Here is a 15,788-nt window from a genome sequence, read left to right on the forward strand (position 1 = left end):
ATTACTAACACATTGCCTTTTAACAAATATCCACAAAGCATAGACTCAGTAATTCTAAGTAAGTGCTGGCCAATAGAAATAAGACCCATATAATGTAATTTAAAATTAGTCACATTTAAACAAGAAATAGCTGAAATTAATTCTAATATAATTTAATACGATACATCTGAACTATAATTTCAACATGTCATCAATTTTAAAAATGAGATATTTCACATTATTTTTTCATCCTAAGTTTAGAATCTAGTGTACATTTTATACTTATAGCATGTCTCAATTCAGCTGCTAAATTTTCATCAGAAATCCTTGATCTGTATCTAGATTTCAAAGAGCTTACAGTTGACAAAGTAGACTCACATATCCATGGTTATTCTAATCACATATAACATTTTTCTAATAACTAAATTGAGTATCAATTTTTATTTAAATTAATTAAAAGTAAATAAAATTAAAAATTTAGAACACTAAGCTACAGTTCAAGTGTGCAAATCACATGTAACCATATTGGTAAAACTGTAGTGTGAGATCAAAGGAGATACAAAGAAATGGCATATGGCTAGTTATGGCACTATGACACAAATGGTTAAGTAGCTATAGTTAATACCTTTTCAAAGTCAGAGGTTCTATCTTGAGTAAAATCCCTTGACACAATTAACTTATTCTACACTTTTAGAGCAAGCTGATTCATTCATCTAAAACAGGCATCCTCAAACTACGGCCCTCGGGCCACACGCTGGTGTTTTTGCCTGTTTGTTTTTTTACTTCAAAATAAGATATGTGCAGAGTGCATAGGAATTTGTTCATAGGATTTTTAAACTATAGTCCAGCCCTCCAACGGTCTGAGAGACAGTGAATTGGCCCCCTGTTTAAAAAGTTTGAGGACCCCTGATCTAAAACCACAAATAAGAGCAAACTAGGACCAAAAAATTAACTGTGCAAAATCAGTCAGCTACCATGGTAATAATACAGCTCCTATTTTCCTGCAGACTATGAATTTAAAAATCTGTAAGACAAGATGATAAACATGTCTTATTTCAAAGTATAATTCTTATGCTAACCAAGTCCTGAGCTTTTAATAGCTAAACTGTCTTGTAGATGTTTATGAAATGCTCAGTTGGAGTACTTACAAATTTCAGTCAAGTACATTATGCTTAATGTACTTCTAGAAATTCAAATGTAAACAAAAGTGTTTTTCTCCTCATTATCTAAGAGGTGTTAGGCAGACTTATACACCAGTAAATGGAAAATAAACCAAGTTCAAGAAACAATTTGTTCAAACTCAAGAAACATGTCATGATGCACTATTCAAACTTGGTTTATTTCCGAACCCCTGGTATACAAAATACCCTTCTCTTTATCCACTCAGCACAGACACATTTAGTGACATTTCTCCCACAGGTGTTTGCACAAAGCCAAAAACAAAGCCTTAAGCTAGAAGAATTTTAGGTACTATCTGGTAGAGGAGGTATTGTGGGAAACAGAGAGCTTTACTACATGTGTCACTTCCTCCCATATTTCTATGCCCAAAGTCCGTTCAGTGATTATCTGGATGACAACAACATAATTCATGAATCACCTTTCGCTTAATCCACGTATAATCACCCAATGCATTGTATATCCTTTTTAATTCAGTGTTGTACATTTGTGTCCAGTGTTTGCATGGCTGTCTGCACGACCTTCATGCTCATCTGTGCCAATGTTTCTGCCTTACATTGGAAAGTCCTAGAGATGAGATCTCAGCCAATTTAGTTTACTTTACACAGTAAGAAAGATATGGTAACACACACATAAGTGCCTCAAATTCTTTTTGGTGACTACCATGATGATGATGTTGCTAAAGAAATTGACTGCTAGCCTCATATAAAGTTAGAGGCTTAAGGGACTTAAGAATCTGAGGCTATATGATTACACTTTCTTGTTCCATATTCTAAATTCTAAAAAAAGATAAAAATAAAAACCAGAAGATTTTTATTAACCAAGATTTCCTAACTAAAAATATCACAACAAATAAAAACAAAAGAATCACAACATCACAACATATTTTTTACCAGTACACAAACTGAACCCTGAAAATGACTAACAAATTCAATAACCAATGAGTAAAACAAGGTTATAATTAAAATGTTCTTTTGTTTAGCACATTTTGTCTCTATGCCCAAAGAACATAGAAGAGACATTTATTTTCACTTTATACTTTTTTCACTAGCACCTAAGTAAATAGAAAGGTATTTGTGAAAATAAGTGTTAGCATCAAAATAGATGTGATACGTAATATGTATAATCCCATATATCTCATTTGCCTCTATATTTGTATTCCTCAACCCCTCCGAGATGAAAGAAGTTGTAAAAAGAAAGATAAGCAAGAGCTATTAGCAAAATCAACATTATTATCTACAGGTAGCAGTGAAGACAGTTGTCTGCAGAGTCCTTAAAATAATTTTTGTCCTGCACAGTGGCTCATACCTGTAATCCCAGAGTTTTGGGAGGCTGAGGTGTGAGGATTGGTTGAGCCCAGGAGTTCAAGACCACCCTGAGCAACATATTGAGACCCTGTCTCTACAAAAATTTTAAAAATTAGCCAGACATGGTGGCATGTGCCTGTAGTCCCAGCTATTCAAGAGGCTGAGGTTGGAGGATCACTTGAGCCCAAAAGTTTGAGGCAACAGTGAGCTATGATCACAACACTGCATTCCAGGCTGGGGCAGCAGAGGAAGAGACCCTCTCTCTAAAAAAATGAATAAATAAATATAAAATAAATTAATTTTTAATTCTGGCACCCTTCTACTCATCTATTGTCACTCTAAGACATGTAGTACAAAGCCCCCAGCCCTTACCTCAGATATTTACCACTAATATTTGGGTTTATAAAAAGTTACTTTGGGCCGGGTGCTGTGGCTCACGCCTGTAATCCTAGCTCTTGGGAGGCCGAGGCGGGCGGATTGCTCAAGGTCAGGAGTTCAAAACCAGCCTGAGCAAGAGCGAGACCCCGTCTCTACTATAAATAGAAAGAAATTAATTGGCCAACTTATATATATATAAAAAATTAGCCGGGCATGGTGGCGCATGCCTGTAGTCCCAGCTACTTGGGAGGCTGAGGCAGGAGGATCGCTTGAGCCCAGGAGTTTGAGGTTGCTGTGAGCTAGGCTGACGCCACGGCACTCACTCTAGCCTGGACAACAAAGTGAGACTCTGTCTCAAAAAAAAAAAAAAAAAAAAAAAAAAAAGTTACTTTGAAAATTGCTAAGAGAGTATGTTTTCTATTCTCACCACAAATAAATATGTGAGGTTTAAAAAAAAAAGTTAGTTATTGCCTCCTAAGCCTGTTCTACACTATTTAGGCTATTGATATTTGCACATGGGTGGCATGAGAAGAATATTTGTAAAAATTCTGAATTTTAAAATTCTCAAGGTTATCATCTCTCTTCCTACATAAGAAAGAAAACAATCAGGCTGGATGGCTCTGTCTTGATTCCTTCCTTACATTATGTGTTTCGTGGAGGTAATCTACGAAATATTTCAGCAGTGTCCACATCAGCCAATTCCTGTGAGCCTGCTCTTCCCAGGCCACAGCAAGCTCATCTCCTAACTGCTCTGAGCTGGACATAAGTCAGGTCTATAAGAGAAAGAATAGTCACACATGTGGAAACCAGCCATCAGGGATTAAAAACAGAGGTATTTGGCAAGATTTCTAGATATTAAAAAGAGCTTAAAAAGAATGATGACATCGAATACATTTTCCTTTTTCTCACAGCATAAAATAGAAGGATCTCTGAAAAGTTTTGAGTAGTTGCCAAGTAGTTCCACCATAAATTGCTATGTGACCAGAATAAATCCTTTAACCTCTCTACTTTAGTTCCCTCATGTGGAATGTGACAAGTATATCAATAATTTAAAAGTTGTAGAATACCTAACCAAACATATTCGTCCATGCCTGGCTTGACAACAGCCAAAGTTTACTCCCGAGAGGCAGCACTTTTTTTTTAGCTAAAGCTCCAAACATAAACACCTAAAACTCATTTTTGCACCCACATATAGTGTGAGACCATTCACACTAAACACTTGGATGGTTCCTCCTTCCTCAGGCTTCCAGCTAAGCCATTGTTCTCGTTGAACTTCCAAGGACTCTAATTGCTGCCACGCTCTCCACAGAAGGTCACTGGAAGTGGGCTACAGGCACACAGCAGGAGAGAGGCTGCCAGCAGAGGCTGGGTCCTGAAGCTGCCTTCTTGCTCTGCCATCCTGAGGAAGCTTGGTAGCTACAGAATCCCACTGACCCTTCTATCTCGCCCCTCAGGCTCCTCAGACACCCTTTCATCTCCAAAAGCAAGACCATTCCTCGGAAAGAGTGAGATATTTGACCTTAGTTAAGTAAATAAATGTTTTAACAGAATAATTCTGTGGAGTAGGAAACGGTAGCAAGAAGGAAGAAGAGAGATAACTAATCTGAGAAGAATAATGCCTCAGCCTTCACTAAGGAGCAGGAAAAATAGTAAAAAAAATAGTTTATCTGTAAAGTAAGAGGTAATATTATATGTATTCAATACTCTTTGAAAATTTCATGACACATAAAAACTCACTAAATATACTCATGTAGTTTCTCATGATAATCAGCTTCTGATTTAAAACACCACCTCAGTTTTCTCAAACAACTGATGATTCAATCACAAAAATTTAATTACATGATTTGTACAGAGCTAAGAAAAAAAACCTAAAACACTGTTTCTGGTTGTCATCCTCCAGTTCCCTCTGGTTGTCTGTAAAATGCTTCAAAATCTATACATAGAAGTAATTTCTAGAAATTGTCTTAGGAAAAGTCAGACAATGCCCATTGACTTCTCTCATCCTCTATTGTACACTTACAATTATATTTTTGTTTGGCATATATAAAACTGTTTCCATTTGTTGCCCTTAAAGGTATATTTTATTTCTTTTGTATCTCTGTTTAAGGTTTATATTTCTTAAACTGTCTAATCAAACATTTTACCACTAATACTAAGAAGAAAATACTGAATAAATGTTCTCCCATTAATCTCAATATATTCCATTTTTTAGGAAATCATTAAGGAAGAAATCAGGTTATTTGGTGATAAATCCTCTATTTTCACTGATGTGGATGTGAATGATGACTTTTATTACTTACTAGATAACAATTTCCTTTCCTTCTGAGAAATCTATGCAGTAATCTCTTCTGGGAGCTTCTGGGTCCCAGGCCCCTAACTACTGTGAAATATTGAAATTACAGTGGGAATTCCATGTGGGAGTCAGATTATAGCAAGAAATTGGAATGGGATCCCTAAGACAGATCCTATTTATGAACTATAATCATTTTGCCCAAGACTCAACAAAGGGAGGGATAGAACTGTTATCTCTGGGCACGTGCCTGACAGCGTTTCTGTTCAGCTGGCCTTCAAAACTCTTTTGTACCACTCTTTGAAAACTCATGTTACAATCTATAACATGTCCTTCTGCTATGTAAAAAACTTACTAAATAATACTCATGTAGTTTCCCATGATAATCAGCTTCTTATTTAAAACACTGCCTTAGTTTTCTTTTTTTTTCTCTCTCTCTCTTTTTCTTTTTTTTTTTTTTGAGACAGAGTCTCACTCTGTTGCCCAGGCTAGAGTGAGTGCCGTGGCGTCAGCCTAGCTCACAGCAACCTCAAACTCCTGGGGTCAGGCGATCCTCCTGCCTCAGCCTCCCGAGTAGCTGCTGCCTCAGCCTCCCGAGTAGCTGGGACTACAGGCATGTGCCACCATGCCCGGCTAATTTTTTTCTATATATATTAGTTGACCAATTAATTTATTTCTATTGATAGTAGAGACAGGGTCTCGCTCTTGCTCAGGCTGGTTTCGAACTCCTGACCTCGAGCAATCCGCCCGCCTCGGCCTCCCAGAGTGCTAGGATTACAGGCGTGAGCCACCGCGCCCGGCTGCCTTAGTTTTCTTAATCAACATGTACTAGATAATAATGTCAAGATGAACCTATTTGGAAAACCAAATTCTAGATTTAAAGAAATAATTTTAATATATTAATTCAGAATCATTCTGAGAATAGCAATAATTTTCTTTCTAAATTTATTTTTATACTGTTCTATTTCTATTGTGTCTCTAATAATGTCACCATCTTAAGAACCAAATTAAACATAACCATAGGAGAGCCTCTTCCTGTTTCTGTTTTAAAGTTTTTCTTCAATACTCTTTCAGGAAGTAATTAGTGAAGCTACATGGTATAGTAGTTAACATGGGCTTTGGAGTCAGACAGATTTAAATTCAAATTCCAGTTCCACTATTAACCTAACATCAGGTATCCTCTCTAAATTCTACTATCCTTCTCCGTTTAACAGGGAGAGTAATACCTACCTGAGGGTAGCTTCAATCAAAAGGAGATAATGTATCTGAAGCACACTGCACAGGGCCAGGCATATAGTAATTACTCCATATGCAGTAGCTGTTATTTTATACATACACACAACACTGAAAAATCTTCATCTTCACACCACATCTCTGAAGTAACAACTATTTAGTCATCTCTTTTGCAGGTGAGGAAGTTAAGGTTCAGAAAGTTTAAAAGTCATGTCCAAGGTCACACAGCAACTGACAGTAGTGCTTAAACTCACATTCAGATCCTGTCTCATGCCACAGTGTTCTTAATCACTTGGCTGTATTGTTGCTTTATTCTTTCCTCCCCCCTCAAACAATAAGAGGTGTAAAAAGATATCTTCATTCATGTTTTAATATGTACTTCATTGATTACTAGAAATCTGATCATTTTTACATATGTTTGTTTTAAAACTGTATTTTCTTTTTATGTTATTTGTTCATAAGCAACTTCTGTAAAGTGGCAGGGCAATTCTGTTCCCTATTTTTTTCCTAATCGGGTATATCAGTGCAACCTTATCACAAGACGCCCAGGTCCCTTATTGGTGGCTTCACTGAGCTGTCAGTTTACAGAGAAGGTGCTACTTCTTCTCTTCCTCCTCTTTCCTGCCCAGTATGAGCAGAATATCAATATTTTCCAGGACGTTATGTCCATATCTTTTCAATATCACTCACTCGCAATATGATGCCTGGCTGGTTTGGAACACAGTATCATGAGTGAGAATGAAGCCCCAATGACCTCTTGAGCAGTAACAAACTAAAAGAATCTTTTTAATTGAACCAATGTACCAAGGCCTTTGGAAATCAATCCCACTCCTCCACCCTCTGCAACCCCTCTCTCCTTTTCTCTCCCTCTTCAAATTTCCCTTCTGATAACTAAGATAAAGACGGAATGTATAGGGGGTTTTTTTGTGAATATGTGATCCAAACAATTTGGCTATCATTCAAAATGTATCTCTCATAATGTACAGAAACATCATTAAAACCCCATCTATGGTTTATTAAGCAAAACGGAATTTACCTAATAAATCTAAACTTTAATAATCCTGTTTTATAATATGCTCCATTACCTGCATTATGTCTTGCAATATATCCAATTGCCCAGACTGCAGCCTCCTTGACTCCAGGGTCAAAATCTTCCAAGCATATCACCAGCGTGTCCAGTGCTCCACAATCAACTATTGCCTGAGCTAGCTGAGGAGAATGTTTACCAACTGCTCGTAACACAAAGGCAGCTGCTTTCTTGTAAAACCGCTACAAGAGTAAAGTAGAAAAAAACCCAAAATGAAGTGAGCACTTACATGACCAAAATCTAAAATACACCAAGACCAACATAAAAATTAAATTAATATAAAGCTCGACAGCTTTTGAATATAAAAGATGAAAAACATCCTGCAAAATCATTTTGATTATTTGATGTTCCCTCATTGCTTTTGTTCTGTAACTAAACTGAAATCCAGGTAAGTTTTAAATTACATTGCAAATGTTTTACTCTGAAGCATGTATTTGGAAACTGTATAAAATCTAATATAAACATACTTTCCACAATTCATAAAATAATGATATTTTCTGTATCTATATTACACTGAAAGATACTGTTTGACCCATGGGAACTCATAGATTGTTAGCAGTGCAACTAAACTCTGTTAACTGACTAATTCATTTCCTTGGCTTGCCTCCATCTCTAAGCATGGTAGGCCTTTCATGCCCTCAACTAATCTTTCTGGTGTTCCAAGTTATCCTGAAATAGCAACCATGTTCCAAGATGCACTTAAACATCATCAAATAAACATGCAGATAAAACATTTGTGATACATTTTTAAACTTTTCCTGGCAAATAAATAAGACAAACAATGGGATATAAGTTAATTTTCTCCTCTAGAAATGCTTTTTTTTAAAGATAAAAGCAAATTACTTATCATTTGTGAATTTTAAATACTGCTTCATGTTTATATTTCCTATATATAAACTTTATCTGATTAAGGAATGAGAAAATGAAACAAACATAAGACTCACGTTTCTCTTCATATCGCTAAAAAAATTAAATGTATAGAAAATATTTGGCTATAATACTCACTGTTTCATGGTTAGCATAATGACAGTGATGAGCTATAAACTCTTCTTGTTATTAATAAAACCCATTCTCCTATTTTATATTCAGAGTTTCTATTTCTTTATAGTGACTACTAAAAAGTGTCTAGGTGTCTATAGTACCTGTTCAAAAGCATCCTATTAAGTTACAATATTGATACTATAAAAATTATAGGAGAGAAAACATATCAAGTATATTTTTACATAGTGTATCTAAAAAATTAATATATGTTGCTAACCTAAGAAATATGCTATGTTAGTACTGATGCTTTGATCTGATATATTTTCCTTAGTTTCTTAAATTATGTAAAAGTCACAAAATTTCTACTAACTTATATGAATAAAAATTAGGGTAGATTTTTAAAGTATTAATAGCTCTCCATACATTATTTTCTTATAATTGTGCAAAATAGTGATATAATTCTTTTCATTACCTTAAGATAATTTTACTTTTATCCTACAGAATTGCAAATTTATAGACAATTTACAGGTATCAAGAGTCACTACTAACTATAGTACCTATAATTCACACTTTCTGATCTCCTTCTTTCTCCTAATTTTCACTTCCCCAAATACCTAATACTCTTCTCTCCTACTTTTCACCAAAATAAATGCCTTAAAAAAAAAAGCCAAAAGCAAAACCACAGGACTTTGTACCTCACAAAGAGGAGATTAAATCTCCTCTGAGAAATGACTTAAGGTGGGTAGGTGGAGAGGCCAGAAGCTTGAGCATAATTAATGCCTCACATTTTTCACTGCTTCCTCCCTAGTGCCACTGCCTTCTCTCCTTAAAGTTAATGGGTATTCACTCATACTTTTAAAACTTCTACTGAGAACCTTCTATGTGAGATACCAAAATAGAGAGTCAAAGAGGAAGAAAGTCTAATGGTATTTGATGATACTGTGTTTCCCCGAAAATAAGACAGGGTCTTATATTTATTTTTCCTCAAGAAGACACCGTAGGGCTTATTTTCAGGGGATGTGTTTTTTTTTTAAGTACGGTACAACAATCTACATTTATTCAAATATAGTTAAGTTGTCTTCTTCTGGAACATCATCATAACTCTCCAAACCCCGAATTCCATCCTGAATTTCTTGCAACTCTATTTCCTTTAGAACCATTGGCCTCAATCTCTCATGTCGAGCAATAGAGCTCTCATGGGGCAGATGAGAAGGGTTGCTCGTCTTCTTTACCGCTCCACAATGAAATGGATGGGCTGTACAGATACACTGCATAGCCACGCCCATCACTAGGTCTTATTTTTAGGGTAGGGCTTATATTGCTCAAATGCTTAGAAATCCTGCTAGGGCTTATTTTATGGGTAGGTCTTATTTTCAGGGAAACTCGGTAGAAGGAACATCCACAAGAAAAATAAAATTTCTGTGAGTCCTTGCAAGCTATACCAGGCATTAGTAAATGACACTGCAATGTATAAAGATAAGGTAAATTTCTTCACAATTAGGATTTATTTTTATTCTAGTAGATAGCATAAAAGTTACCATTTTAAAGTGTATAATCCTGTAGAATTTAGTGCATTCACAATGTAGTACAACTATTACCACCGTCTAGTTCCAGAATATTTTCATCATCCCAATGAGAAACCCCTTACAAATTAAGCCGTCACTTCCCATTCCCTTCTCCTCCCAGCCCTTGACAATCACTAATCTGCCTCTGTCTCTATGGATCTGCTTATTCTGAATATTTCATATCAACGAAATCATACATGTAGCCTTTTGTGTCTGGCTTCTTTAACCTAGCATCACGTTTTTAAGGTTCATCCATGTTATAGCATTTATCAGTACTTTATTCCTTTTTAGGACTGAATAGTAGTCCATTGTACATAGACATTTCATTTACACATTCATCTGTGGACGGACTTCAGTTGCTTCTACGTTTTGGCTATTGTGAATAATGCTGCTATGAACATTTGTGTACAGGTTTTGTTTAAGCATCTGTTTTCAATTCTTCTGTATATATAACTAAGAGTAGAATTGCTGAGTCATATGGTAACACTTGTTTAACTTATTGTGGACCTGCCAAACTGTATTTCACAGCAGCTGTACTATTTTACATTTCTACCAGCAATGTATTGGGGTTTCAATTTCTCCACATCATTGCCAACATTTGTTGTTTTCCTTTTTTTATTATTATAGCTATCCTGATAGATGTGAAGTGGTACCTCATTGTGGTTTTGATTTGCATTTTCTATCGACTAACACTGTTGCACATCTTTTCACATGCTTGTTGGCTATTTATAGATATTCTTTGGAGAAATATCTATTTAAGTCCTTTGCCCATTTTTCAATTGGATTGTTTGTTACCCAAATAAGAATTTAATGTTAAAGATATATCAAGAAAGATTTATCGCTAGGTTATGATAAACTAATAGGATGGAATGAATAGTTCAAGATTCTGCCTACAGCAGGTCCTTAACTATTCTGGAAACTGAATAGGCAGCCCTGTATGAAACAGAGAGTGGCACTAGATAGGAGGCGGGAAATGGGGCACTTTTAGACGATGCTTAAAAGAAGTGGCATGCCTGTATACTTGGTAAAAACGCTTTATCAAACAGCTATTACACGTGTTCTCCCCTCCATTTGATTGCTTCTCTACCATTTGCTTCAAGGCTGTCTCTTGCTGTTTCCATTAAGCAGATTTCACCTGCATATAAGGACTGTTGAAAGCAGCTATTTGCCTAGGGCCCTACACACCTCCCAAAGACAGATCCAATAGCTTTGTTTAAAACTCCCATATACAGAATACCGCTTTATGTATAATTTCCCCCCAAAAAAATTAAATTTATTTTCTCCTTGTATTTATAATAATGGACAAATGTTGGATATTAGCACCAAAGCAAAATACCCAAGAGATATTATTATGTGCAGTTCAGAGAACTGAAGGTTGTATTAACATGCTAATAATTCTAATGCCCACAACTTGTAACTATGCCCAAACTATCAAATTTTTAAAAATCTAAAACAAAAACATAAAACTTATTTAATTCTTACATTCTGTTCTGCCAATGAATAAACAAGCTGTGGAAGAATGTCACCCTTCACAACTGCTTCTGCTAGGTCATCATTATAATTGGCCAGTCTCCCAAGAGCCAAAGCTGCAGTCTGTTGAATTGTTGGGACCACATCCAGAAGAAGAGGCCGCAGCAAAGACATCACACCTGAGGTAAATCATGAAAGAACAGAAATCAGCAAAATTTGAATAAAAAGAAAACATACAATTCAGCATATACACAGACAAGAAAATTAAGAGAAAAAAATCAGTAAACATGAAAAAACTGGCCATGTGCACGACAGCTCATGCTTCTAATCCTAGCACTTTGGGACGCTGAGGCAGGAAGATTGCTTGAGGTCAGGAGTTTGAGGTTGCAGTGAGCTGTGATGATGCCACTGCAATCTACCTTGGACAACAGAGCGATACCCTGCATCAAAAACCAAAAACCAAAAAACAATCCACTAAAAGCTAATGGGATATTGAGAAGCACCTAACGGGCCAAGACAGAGAATAGTACAAGCTATAATTATTTAACAAGCGGCATAGCATGGAAATAAGAAAGGCTTTGCATTTGGTTACAAGTTTAAGTCCCTGATTCAGCAAGTACTAGCTATATGACCTGATAGTGTTGTCATGAGGAATGCAGAGAAAGGATGTGGAGTAGATGGTATAATGCCTAACACATGGTAGGCAAAAGAGGAAAAAACAAAAGCTAGGTTTCCCCCCAGACTTTGCAAATTCCATCTTTCAAGGCTCATTTCAGAGCCTCCCATTCATGAAAGGCTGCATGAGTATTATCTCCAAATAAATTCCTTGAGATAAGGAAGTATACCGTATTATTAGCTCTCATAATATTCATCCTAGGGTTGAATACTTATCAATATTATGAACTGATACTATGAATTGCATTATGAATATTATCAAACTTATGAATATTTAGATATATCATCTTCATCATCATTATCACAACAGCAAAAATAACAAAAGTAGCTTATATTTATCAGGCACTCGCTATATGCAGGCATTGTTCTAAGGACTTTTTTCCATATTAATTCACTTAACTATCATAAAACTATGACATATGGCCTATTATTATATCTATTTTATAGATGAGGAAATCAAAGCCGAGAAAAGTTAACTGACACACAACTAGTAAATGGTAAAGCAAAGTTATAATTCAGATATCCTTTATAATTGTTAAAGAAATAATACATATTGACAACTGAGAAGGTAGCAAAAGAGAGACCAATAATAATTGCATTTTGGTCATTTTACGGGATATTCTCTTTATATTAACTTTGCCTTACTATAAAATCTGCAAAAGAGCCAACTGCTATTTCTGCTTTAATGATGCTATTTTAGTCTAAGGTTACAAGAAAGGTAATGACAGAATTCAAACTAGAACAAAGTGCCCCTTGACTTTCTGAACTTAATTTACACCAGGCTATTCAATTTGATGTCATTACATCTTTTCTTTAAAAACATACCCCAGTGATACATAAAAGCAACTATTACCACCAATATTCTCTCACAATGTTATATCTGGAAACATTTGAAATAGAATAAAAAGAAACGATTTACAATAACACTTAGACACCTGATCTTAGACAAAAGGCCTAGAAGTGATTACAATGACACTTAGGATTACACCAAAATAAGAGAAAGAATACTACCAAATAACATAAGCAGAGAACAATGATGCTTATCACAGACACATTTAATGATTGACCTTTAGCTTTCTAGTTTCTAGTTTCATTTAGTCATCATTTTTATGCCCAACTTGGCTAGGTTAGATCATCTTCTATCAGGCCGCAGTTGCAAGTGTGAATTCCGCACAGGCTGGTTAGCTCTGCAGGAAAGAGGGCTCCTGGTCACGCTTGGGTCATAGCTCATGTTTTTTGTTAATTTTTTATTTTTTTTATTTCAGCATATTATGGGGGTACAAATGTTAAGGTTATGTATATTAAGCAAACCCAATGTTGATGGGTATTGTTTATATTATTATCTACATTTTTTGATAGATATAACTTCTGAAATGTCTCACAACAGAAAAAGTTTAAAGTACAGAATAAGGTATTAGAATAACTACAAATGTTAACACAGGTTATTTTAGGAAAGTTGGATTTAAAACAATTGTCTATCTCTTCTTTGTTGTTTGCTTTATTACTCAATGTTTTTGTTGTTGCTTTTTTTTTTGCTGTGGTAAAATATAAATAACATAAAAATTATGATTTTAACCATTTTTAAGTGTATAAAGTAAATGGCATTAAGTGGCATTAAGTAAATTGACAATGTTGGGTGACCATCACCCTAAGAACTGCCAGACTTTCCACAGCACCTGTGCCATTTTTACATCCCTACTAGCATTTTACATTCCTACAAGGGTTCCAATTTTTTTACATCCTCACCAATATTTATTAGTTTCCATTTTTTAAAAATAGTAGTCATCTTAATGGATGTGAAATGGTATCTCACTGTGGTTTTGATTTGCATTTCCCTAGCACTAATGTTGATTAGTGTCTTTTCTTGTGCTTATTGGCCATTTGATATATCTTCTTTGGAGATATGTCTATTCAAGTCCTTTGCCCATTTTTGAATTGGGTTGTGTTTGTTGTCATTGTTGTTGAGTATTACTTGATTTTTTACAATGAATACATACCATTTTAATTAAAATAAGTCAATATTCTAAAAAAGAAAAGTTAAATTTGTTAACAAATATTTAAAGCTTCATAATAAAAGCATTAAAGAGGCCAAAAAATATGAACTATGCTTAGAGAGCTATGATCATGCCACTGCACTTCAGCCTGGAAAACAGAGGCAGACCCTGTCTCTAAAAAAATAAAATAAAACAAAGTATGCTTAGAATAATTTTAAAAAAATCATAATCATGTTTCATGTTATTTTTTCCTGATGATTCTGATATTTCTCTTTTTTTTTTTGCCCACTTGATATGTAAAGGCAGTGGTTTATTGTCTTTTTTTTTTTTTTTTTTTTTTTTTGAGACAGAGTCTCACTTTTGTTGCCCAGGCTAGAGTGAGTGCCGTGGCGTCAGCCTAGCTCACAGCAACCTCAAACTCCTGGGCTCAAGCGATCCTCCTGCCTCAGCCTCCCAAGTAGCTGGGACTACAGGCATGTGCCACCATGCCCGGCTAATTTTTTGTATATATATTTTTAGTTGGTCAATTAAGTTCTTTCTATTTTTAGTAGAGACGGGGTCTCGCTCAGGATGGTTTCGAACTCCCAACCTCGAGCAATCCGCCCGCCTCGGCCTCCCAGAGTGGTTTATTGTCTTTTGAAATATAATTGGAAAGTCAATCCATACTAGGTTTTCATATTGAATTATATTTTGAATTAAATCCAAACAACTTCTAACTTTTATGTTTAAGAATTATGTTTATGAATTATATTAAGAATTTGAAGAGTGAATTAATTTATCTGGGGTTATAGTATTTAATAAGTGTTTATTATTAGTTATAGTATTTAGCTAATCTACCATGAATCTGCCAATTTTGGACCATTTCAGTCTACAATTTAGAAGTAAAATATTTTTCCCCTAAAAGATAGCTAACTAGTCTATGTATTAAAAGGACTTCTCTTATGTATTTTATCTATTTTTCTACTGCATTTGGCTCATGAAATATAAGACCAATAAAATGACTCACAGTTCTTTTCCTTCTATTTCTGCATCCCGTATCAAAGTCAGGCTTCTGCTCTACCATAATTTTCCTATATTCCTTAGTTCAGACAATAGCACAATGAGAATTTTGAAAAATTTCAAAATTTCCAAACTTATAAAAGTAACAGCCAAAGTGTCAGTTTGAAATCACTGTTAGAATAAGCTTATTCAATAAATGACTTTGAAGAGGTCATTTTTATTGTAGAAGAAAATAAATTCTCAAAAATGTTACCCCAAATTTCTAGTCCTTGAATTGCCTCTTAGTGTTGCATAATCGTCAGTCCCCAAATACAACTTTACAGGGATATGTTTTTATCTCTTACGTAGATTAAGCATGAAGACTTGTTATTATAATTTACAGGTTTGTCCTAAAAGTACAAATAAAGATGTAAGGGCAACTACGTAAAAATGGTGACTAAATAAAAAAAGGGAGGCAGGCAGGCAGGCAGGCAGGCAGCATATATAACATATAAACAGAAATTTTTCCTTACCTTCCTGTCCATTAGGAATCCAAAGATCCATGGTGAGTGAATGAATGAAAATTTAGAGTCCATAAATTACAGCAGTCTGAACAGTTGCTACAATAGCTGATAAATAAGGCCTCTAGTAAAGACCTAATGACATCATTGGGGT

At 35.2% G+C, this 15,788-nt stretch overlaps 1 protein-coding gene across 2 annotated transcripts in view; it reads right to left on the reverse strand.

Moving 5' to 3' along the window:
• Positions 1-15,788, reverse strand: part of SPAG6 (sperm associated antigen 6) — a 61,617-nt gene that overhangs the window by 34,284 nt on the left and 11,545 nt on the right. For both annotated transcript variants that reach the window (XM_075997663.1, XM_075997662.1), the window contains exons 3-4: positions 11,479-11,645; positions 7,449-7,632 (exon numbers count right to left, since the gene is read on the reverse strand). In XM_075997663.1, coding sequence (XP_075853778.1) covers positions 7,449-7,632; positions 11,479-11,645 — 351 coding nt within the window. The remainder of the gene's footprint in view (positions 1-7,448; positions 7,633-11,478; positions 11,646-15,788) is intronic.

The sequence above is a fragment of the Microcebus murinus genome, chromosome 25 (genome assembly GCF_040939455.1).
Source record: "Microcebus murinus isolate Inina chromosome 25, M.murinus_Inina_mat1.0, whole genome shotgun sequence".
Classification (NCBI taxonomy): Eukaryota; Metazoa; Chordata; class Mammalia; order Primates; family Cheirogaleidae; genus Microcebus; species Microcebus murinus.